This window comes from Pavona decussata, unplaced genomic scaffold (genome assembly GCF_977016875.1).
Source record: "Pavona decussata unplaced genomic scaffold, jaPavDecu1.1 SCAFFOLD_84, whole genome shotgun sequence".
NCBI classification, from domain to species: Eukaryota; Metazoa; Cnidaria; class Anthozoa; order Scleractinia; family Agariciidae; genus Pavona; species Pavona decussata.
In genome coordinates, this window is record NW_028145502.1 from 3,789,411 (window position 1) to 3,799,364 (window position 9,954).

The following is a 9,954-nucleotide window of genomic DNA, read 5'->3' on the forward strand; positions in this document are numbered from 1 at the left end:
TTATCTCCTAATCAGTACCAGACTGCGTTATGAACCAATCAATTCGAACCCTCAAGGTCCTTCCTTCCCCTACCGGGCATACCTCGGGAATTTTATTATTTAGTCGTGCTATTTAGCCGCATCTACTTTGGGTTCGCTTGTGGCGTAGCGATTGTCACGTCTGCCTTGAATGCAAGAGACCGAGGTTCAATTCCAGTCCTCGCTGGCGAGCCATATTTTCACCTAGTGCTTTATATGATGTTTTTACATGTTTACTTGATTTGTTCCTTCGATATAACAGATCATTACAGTGATTCTATGTGAAAATATGGCTGATTCACTTAGTATGAATATTTTTTGCTGTCTGTTTCATTTGACCGGACGTACCGTGCCCGGGGAGTGCAGAATTCGATCCTTGCTTGGGAGGGGTGAGGGATTTCAACCGGTTTTATCTTTCAATCCGGCGAAGTGCGCGTGAGTTTTGTTCCTGCCGTTTGTGGGAATTAAGGAGTTCTAAAGGATAGGATATCGAAAGCCTTTGTGAGAGAATGGCTCACACTTGAAATTTGTCCTTCAGGAGACGCGTTTGGGCAATTAAAAGGGACACAGTCATGACGAGTTTACCGTTTACTTTGGCCAAAACTTTTCAACTATTTTACAAACAACCTAATTGCTCTTGCAACACCAGGAAAGAATACAAAAGTTTTTCTCCCAGGAAGAACAAACTATAAGCAGTTTTTAGCGACTTTGTCAGTTAACAAAAAAAAAATAAATATTGTATTGTATTGTAACAAAACCCTACCAATATTTTAACGATTCCATTAAAACAAATATGTCTTTTAGCTATTCATAGTGACACCAAAAATAGATGACATTAGCCTATCATTGTAAGGCATTTGAACGGCTTTTTGGTCAATATTTTATCATTGTACTGTTTACACAAGCAGGTTTTACAGTGAAGCCCACGAACAGTCAAAAATTAATGAAATTAGTCGACGTCACCATCGGCTCTTCTATAATGCAGACTGAATTCAGTTTCACAGTTTCTCCCATTATCGAGATGACAGGGTTTTTTATATTTTTTGTTTTCGTTTACTTTTTCATTGCTTTCTCTTTTTTTCTCTTTTTTATTTAAATCTTGCAGTCCGTTTCTGTAAGGATTTTCCGAACGCAAAAGCCTGATGTTTTCCCTCGCTAGCATCGCATCAGCACTAGTACTAGACCATTAGGAGATCCGCCACATGTCCACCCCAAAGGCCTAAGTCTTGCCACTGGTTCGCCCGATCTTCCTCCGACGTCCTTGAACGAATAATGTAACTCAGCATAATCGACTCCGATGAGTATGTCTACAAAAGGGCGTGGTCCTGGATCCGAAAATTGTATGTCCTTCAGGTGAGTCCACTTTGCGGCATACGCCCCCCCCCCCCCCCCCCCCAGTTGATTGCTTTCATATTCCCAGTCACCCGCTCGGCAGTAAATGCATTTATAGCTGTTTTCACGCTACCATCCAAACTCTCAAGCTCAACTTTAACAGGCATGATCTCAAAAGTCTCAGTTTGTCCATTCAAGACGTTAACGGTTACTTTCTGTGACCGTCCTTGGAGTCCAAGTTCCGCATCTACGTCTGCATTAATATACGTCTTCGTAGAAGCTTCGTCCAACAAGGCATTCAGTTTGAGTTTACGACTACCATTCTTTACGATCACAGGAACTGTTCTCAATGCTAGAATTCGTACATCTGCATGTACTGCCACCGATGTAGTGTGGGATCTCTCTGTCTGATGATCAGCGGAATCCTGAGGGAGTGAAACGACCAACAGTTTTCTTTTCAGACTCGACACTCAGGTTGCTGTTCCTGGCTGATGCATCACCACTCGGTACATTCTGATCTGACATCAGCTGACTACTTCTTTCTTCTATCTGTTCAATTCCATCTTGTTGTTGATTCCTGTGGGAGTGCAGTAATCTGTTGTGCTTGTCCCTGCAATTGTTTATCCCACATATCCTGGTTCTGACACACGTTTGGCCAAAATGGTTTCCTGCTAGGCAATGGAAACACAAATGAAGACGCTTGGCAGCATCCCATCTCTCTTGAACACTCATGGCTTTGAACTTCTCGCATCGCCAAACTCCATGCTGTCCATTATATACTTTACAAGGGCGTGACATGTATGCTGTTTTTCTGTGGGTTTCCGTTTTCTGATCTCGACCAAGGAACGTCGACCTCTCGCTATCCTTCCGATTTCGCTTCTGCTCGAAACTCTTGCTTACTGTGTTAACTCCCCGAATGGTCTCCAAAGCCACTGTTTGAAATTCGGCCTATTGTACGATAAACTCCTTTAACGTTTCCGCCGAATTCCCAGCGACCTTTTTCGTACATCCAGCGATGATAGTCGGCTAACGCTGATTCGTTCAACTTTTTGCACAGACTGGCATATAATGTCCATTTAACCAGTTCTTCATGTCGATTGACTTCTTTGAGATTCACCACAAGTACGTCCAACAAATCTGTAAACCTCTCTAAATCTCTTGCGTTGCCAGGGCGAACGGACTTAATGGCCTCCAACTTTTCTAAATGAAGGGCAATTTTTTGTTCTCTCACCGCCAAATTTTCTCTCTAGCCTCTCCTTTGCCGCTTCGTAAGCCGCTGCTGAATGTCCTAACGTTTCTACCGCCTTAAGAGCTTCACCAGATAAATGTTGTCGAAGTTGCAACAGCTTATATTCAGGTGTCGCTGGTGCTTGATCAATACATGCCATGAAAGCTGTTTTCCATCCCTCGTAAGTTTTCTTGTCGCCGTTGAACACAGGAATAGAAACGCGCTTTAAGTGGCTCCACATATCCCTACCGATGGTTGCTCCTTCTTGCGAATTTTCTTTCGCTTTTGCGGATTGAAGCGGATCCTTGTATTCCCTAGGAATTTCATCACTTCTTCTCGGGTTCGACAATTCGTACGTCGAAGATGGTAACTTCTCTTTCGCTTCAACTGGTTTTGGAACGTTTCCTCCTTTAAATTCACTCATCGACGAATCACTGGAAGGTAACGACGGTGTCTTCTGTAAGAAAGAAGACAGAAAATCTTTCACGTTCGCGACTTGTTTGTCGGTGTCTTCTATCACTTTGTCTATTTCGTCTTCGGGGCGTTCACATTTCTTTTGTCACCTTTGTTCTCGTAGAGAACGACTAAATCTTCCACTACACTCTGTTTTTTTTATAAGAACGTCTAATTTTGGAGCTGAGGCTGAACGTTCTTATATTTTTTTTGCGATTTGAAACTGAAAACGTTCTTAAGATGTTCTTAAATTACATGGTATACACGTCCTCATTGATTTACTGAAATACATGTAGTGACCAGTAAACCTATCAAAGTGCATTGTCTGCTGAGATATGGTATCAAGAACTGCTAATTATGACAAATCGAGATGTGTGTCACCATTGTTAATGTTATACAAAGCATGCCCTTAAGTATTTTGGTTACCTTGTTCTATTTGTTACATTGATTTTATATACAGATTAGCAAAATAAAAACGTTCTTAATCGACTCTCAGCCTGAGGAATGTTCTTAATACGTTCTTAAAATTTTGGTTAATCTCAGCCTCGACGTTCTTATAAAAAAGGTTCTTATAAAAAAAAGCAGAGTGTATTTGGATCGTTTCCATCTTCTTTTTTATCTGTTTCTTCAAGGGCTGTTAGAATAGCATCTCTGTCAATGGTTTCGTCCGTCATCAACTTTATCAAGCGAGTATAAAGCTTCATAAGTTGCGTTTTTACGACCCATTTCTGTTTCTTGACAGTATCGATGAGGTCCTCATTTGCATCGGTGTCATTCAAAGCATTCTCGTCATCTCCAGCATTCATATTGAAACCTCCACAGAACCTCGTTCTGTTACCAAATAATTACGTCCACAAGACTTCAATACGAACAGGAAATGTGTTTATTTCTCCGTCAAACTCCACTTCGAATTTACCAAAATACCATCTCGTACAACACGAGAAAAACAACAATATCTGATCCGACTAAAAAACATGACATTTTATAGCGAAAATACATGGGTAAATTATTTGCATGTCCCCAGGGCAAAACAAAAACAATTTAATTCCTAATGAGAAAAGTCTTGGCATTCTTTCTTTTGTCCATGCCTCCCCAACGAACATTTAATCTAGTAAGAGGAGGAACTGCGAAAAAAATGCTCTTAGTAGGAATGTCACCAATCCTTTCATAATTCAATCATTGTTCCACAACTGAAAGTCTCTTGATTCAACATCGTTCTTAAGTAAGTTCCAAGTGACATAACTTTGAAATAGGCCTTGTGATCTGGTCTTTGCATGTCCCCAGGGCAAAACAAAAACAATTTAACTCCTAATGAGACAAGTCTTGGCATTCTTTCTTTTGTCCAACTATTTCATAATGATTTTTTCGCTCTAATTTCCTCTTTGTTCAGGTAGATTTCATTTTGTTTGAAGCCACGAAGCAAGATGTTGTACTTGTTGGTCTTTTTCCTCATTCCCGGGCTATTTGGCAATACAGGTAATATTTTTCAGTTTACGCGGAAAACGTATTTTTTTTCCTTTCCTGTGAGCAAGCTATAAACGCTCTAATTTTGGGGCTGAGGTTGACGTTGATTATTTATTGTAGTTTGACCTTGAAAACGTTCTGGATTTTAATGAATAGTATGAATGGCATCAAATTGCTTGTGACATGGCTGCAGATAAAATTGCACTACTTACTCTTGTCGGTGAAGCGACTAGAATCTAGCTTTATCAGAAAACGTACTATATACTGACACAGAGGTTAACAACATGCCATAAAGTTTAGGTTAATTTAACTAACGTCAGTTTACATTTTATGTTCCCCGTATTCATACAGGAGTGCATGGCAGGTTGGTTCGGGTCTGTGAGGCTGGTCGCCGTGTTATTAGCTGCCATTGGCCCAAGGAGATCAATATCCTCTCGGCGAATTACGGTCGTTTGACGGGTGCCCATGTTTGTGGAGGTCCGATACGAACCACAAACTGCAGGGCTGCATGGTCCATCGGTAAAGTACGGGGTGATTGCCAAGGAAGGTCAAATTGCACTTTACATGCAAGCCACAAGAAGTTTGGTGATCCTTGTTTTGGGACACTCAAATATCTGGAGGTAAGATTCTTCCAATGATTTTGAATATGAATTGTCTTAAGTTATGACCAACATTCATCATCTTTCAATGTCAGTTCATCAAGGCGACGAACAATGGAAGTAGATTACAGTTTATTGGCCTGTGTAGCAATCGTTTGCTTTACCAGCCTCCCCCGCTCTCCGAAGGAAACGACTGCTAGGCAGGCAAACAGTTGATCAAATCTGATTTCGGAACAAGTGGTCACGATTTCAAGTCAAAATTACCAAGGCGAAATCTAATGCCACTAGGTTAAATGTTCGTTGGGGAGGCATGGACAAAAGAAAGAATGCCAAGACTTTTCTCATCAGGAATTAAATTGTTTTTGTTTTGCCCTGGGGACATGCAAATAATTTACTCATGTATTTTCGCTATAAAATGTCATGTTTTTTAGTCGGATCAGATATTGTTGTTTTTATCGTGTTGTACGAGATGGTATTTTGGTAAATTCGAAGTGGAGTTTGACAGACAAATAAACATCAAACTGCTGTAAGAGCACCAAGAAGAAAATACATGTGATTTCTCCTGGGAAGAACAAACCATAAGCAGTTTTTTAGTGATTTCTCTAAAATACACAAGAAGATCTTCCAATTTTCACAAGTTGCAATCCATTTCAATCATGGCCATCCGCATCCAAAGATATAATTTTTGACATAACTTTTTCTGTGTTATACAACCGTTATTTTAATGTTTCGATCGATACAAATTTCAAAGTAACTCGACAAATAGGTGCATTTGTCCCATTAAAAAACTCGTCAATATTTTACAGCTGAAAGCGTTGTTCAATTTCTGTTTCATGTACAGGTGAAATACAGCTGCGTGCCCAGACCAGCACATCCGTTGGTGCGGGTCTGTGAGGCTGGTCGCCGTATCATTAACTGCCCTTGGCCCAAGAGGATCAAGATCCTCTCGGCAAATTACGGTCGTTTGACGGGTGCCCATGTTTGTGGTGGTCCGATACGAACCACAAACTGCAGGGCCTCAGGGTCGCTCGGTAAAGTACGGGGTGATTGCCAAGGAAGGTCAAATTGCACTTTACATGCAAGCCACAAGAAGTTTGGTGATCCTTGTTTTGGGACACTCAAATATCTGCAGGTAAGATTCTTCCAATGATTTTGAATATGAATTGTGCTAAGTTATGACCAACATTCATCATCTTTCAATGTCAGACTTGAGAATTTGGAAGTTCATCAAGGCGACGAACAATGGAAGTAGATTACAGTTCATTGGCCTACGTAGCAATCGTTATCTTTACCAGCCTTCAGCGCTCTCCGAAGGAAACGACTGCTAGGCAGGCAAACAGTTCATCAAATTTGATTTCGGAACAAGCAGTCACGAAAGTCTAAATTACCAAGGCGAATTCTAATGCCACGGATGCTTGTTTGTAAACAGTTTATTTTTTCGTTATGTTGCCTCTTTTTCATATTTCTTTGCTTTATCTGTTTGGCGATTTTTTCCTCCTAATTGAGGATAACGAACAAGTTGAAGTGACCTATTGACCCGCAAATTTAACAAAACACGCCATATCCTACAGCCTGGACATCATCCTTTTTAAGAGAATCAATCCATCAGTCTAAACATCAAACTGCTGTAAGAGTACCAAGAAGAAAATATATGTGATTTCTCCTGGGAAGAACAAACCATAAGCAGTTTTTTAGTGATTTCTCTAAAATACACAAGAAGATCTTCCAATTTTCACAAGTTGCAATCCATTTCAATCATGGCCATCCGCATCCAAACAATTTTTGACATAACTTTTTCTGTGTTATACAACCGTTATTTTAACGTTTCCATCAATACAAATTTCAAAGTAACTCAACAAATAGGTGCCTTTGTCCCATTAAAAAACTCGTCAATATTTTACAGCTGAAAGTGTTGTTCAATTTCTGTTTCATGTACAGGTGAAATACAGCTGCGTGCCCAGACCAGCACATCCGTTGGTGCGGGTCTGTGAGGCTGGTCGCCGTATTATTAACTGCCCTTGGCCCAAGAGGATCAAGATCCTCTCGGCGAATTACGGTCGTTTGACGGGTGCCCATGTTTGTGGTGGTCCGATACGAACCACAAACTGCAGGGCCTCAGGGTCGCTCGGGAAAGTACGAGGTGATTGCCAAGGAAAGTCAAATTGCACTTTACATGCAAGCCACAAGAAGTTTGGTGATCCTTGTTTTGGGACACTCAAATATCTGGAGGTAAGATTCTTCGAATTGAATATCAATTCTCCAAAGTTATGATCATCATAATCTTTCAATGTCAGATTTGAGAATTTGGAAGTTCACCAAAGTAATGATCCCTAGCAATGATTTTATTTTGCCTGGAAACTTTATTTTAGTGCCAATGTATCTAGAGCTAAGTACTTATTGGGGAAACGCTCCAGATCGAAATAGAATTTGGAAATGTTGGTTCCTAAGAAGAGGGGGAGATAAGAGTACCTGGAGAAAAACCTCTTGGAGCAATGAGGAGAACCGATAACAAAATCAACCCACATGTCGCCGAGTCCAGGAATCGAATCTGGGCCAAATATGTGGGATGCCAGTGCTCTCTCCACTGCACTATTCCTGCTCTACTATATAACTTTCTCTACTGAGTAGGAAAGTTATCAAAAGAAGTTTACTTGCCAATGACTCAACTTGAATAGGGTAAGGGCCTTAACCAGAACACTGCCTATGGGATGACCCTGATCATGATGGACCAAATGAAAGTGACTATGAGACATTCATATTCTGTTTACGTGAAAGTTGCGTCTTGAGAAAAGCAATGCAGGAAGTTTTGAATGTTTTTCACTGTTTACATAGGTTTAAGAATGGCGAATAGACCTCTTATTTAAGAGTAGGGGGTGGGGCATACTGAAGGAGACCACCATTGTTTTTTCCTCACAGTGGGTCCCGGAAGGAAGGAAGGAAGGAAGGAAGGAAGGAAGGAAGGAAGGAAGGAAGGAAGGAAGGAAGAGAGGGAGGGAGGGAGGTAGGGAGAGAGAGAGGGAGGGAGGGAGAGAAGGAAGGAAGGTTTTAATTACGTTAGTGACAACAATGATTATCTCAATGTTTTTGATCAACAGGTCCGCTACAAATGTCAGTGAGTGAAACAAGTAAAGGGAACACCAGCCTTCGAGAATTGCTGGCTAGTAGTGAATAGTTCCATTCGGTGTGTAAAAGACATACAGCTCGCTGAAATTAACATGTAACGTTTTGGAAAGAAGACCATTAAACTTCTTTTTGACGGGGAATATGTTCGTCTGTGTTGACTCTAGATGTATTCTCTTTCATACCCTGATTTCCGACGGAGAACGATCAACTACAATTAATCTCCTTCTCAGTACCAGACTGCGTTAAGAGCAAATCAATTCGAATCCTCAATGTCCTTCCTTCCCCCATCGGGCATACCTTGGGCATTTTATTATTTAGTGGTGCTGTTTAGTCGCATCTACTTTGGGTTCGCCTGTGGCGTGGTGATTGTCACGTCTGCCTTGAATGCAAGAGACCGAGGTTCCCGGCAGGCCTCGCTGGCGAACCATATTTTCACATAGTACGTTGTGTAATATATCAAACACGAGAAAGCGTGTTTCATCAGATATCCAAACACTGAGAAGTAGGTTGAAAAAACGAGGCGCAGCCGAGTTTTTTTAAACGCCTTGAGGTGTTTGGATATCTGATGAAACACACTTTCGAGTGTTTGATATGGCTTCTCAAATGAACCATAATTATTGGAGATATTCAAGGCTAAAGTTGGAAAAATTTTACGGTAATTAGGATCACATATCCAAACCTCGGTCACGGTAGTGATTTTCTTTGTCTTCTCTTGATGAATTATAATAAGTTTGAGAAATGTTGTTTTTACACGTTTACTTGATTTGTTCCTTTGATATAACCGATCATTACAGTGATTCTATGTGAAAACATGGCTGATTCACCAAGTACGAATTTTTTTTGTTATCTGTTTCATTTGACCGGACGTACCGTGCACGAGGAGTGCAGAATTTGATCCTTGCTTGGGAGGGATGAGGAATTTCAACCGCTTTTACTTTCAGTCCGAGGACAGCGAAGTGCGCGTGAGTTTTGTTCCTGCCGTTTGTGGGAATTAAGGAGTCCTAAAGGCCACGATTTCGCAAGTCTTTGTGAGAGAATGGAAATTTGTCCTTCAGGGGACGCATTTGGGCAATTAAAAGGAGCACTATCATGCCGGCGTTTACTGTCCACTTTGGCCAAAACTTTTCAACTATTTTACAAACAATTTAATCGCTATTGCAACACCAGGAAAAAACATTAAAGTTTTTCTCATAGGAAGAACGAACTATAAGCAGTTTTAAGCGACTTTATCAGTTAACAAAACCCAACCAATATTTTAACGATTCCATTGAAAAAAAATACGTCTTTTAGCCATTCATAGTTACACCAAAAATAGATGACATTAGCCTTTCATTGTAAGGCATTTGAACGGCTTTTTGGCCAATATTTTATCATTGTACTATTCTCCGACTGTTTACACAAGCAGGTTTTACAGTGAAGCCCACGAACAGTCAAAAATTAATGAAATTAGTCGACGTCACCATCAGCTCTTCTATAATGCAGACTGAATTCAGTTTCACAGTTTCTCCCATTACCGAGATGACAGGGGTTTCTTTTTTGTTTCGTTTTCGTTTTCTTTTTCTCTGCTTTGTGTTTTTTTTTTCTCTTTTTCATTCAGTTCTTGCAGTTGTTTCCTTTAGGATTTTCCAAACGCAAAAGTCTGATGTTTTCCCTCGCTAGCATCGCATCAGCAAACTGCTGTATAGATATCTCGTTAAATGCCCGTGACTTGCTATGCGTTAATTGATGCATCGCTAA

General features: G+C 40.6%; 1 protein-coding gene across 1 annotated transcript; it reads left to right on the forward strand.

The window, feature by feature from the left end:
• Nucleotides 1-41: 41 nt before the first annotated feature.
• Nucleotides 42-8,357, forward strand: LOC146475530 (L-rhamnose-binding lectin CSL3-like). Its single transcript, XM_085115916.1, has 6 exons — nt 42-1,371; nt 4,422-4,507; nt 4,847-5,115; nt 5,936-6,226; nt 7,033-7,323; nt 8,190-8,357. The coding sequence occupies exons 2-6, from the start codon at nt 4,456-4,458 to the stop codon at nt 8,208-8,210; spliced, it is 924 nt and encodes a 307-aa protein (XP_084972042.1). The 5' UTR covers nt 42-1,371; nt 4,422-4,455; the 3' UTR covers nt 8,211-8,357.
• Nucleotides 8,358-9,954: the final 1,597 nt, after the last annotated feature.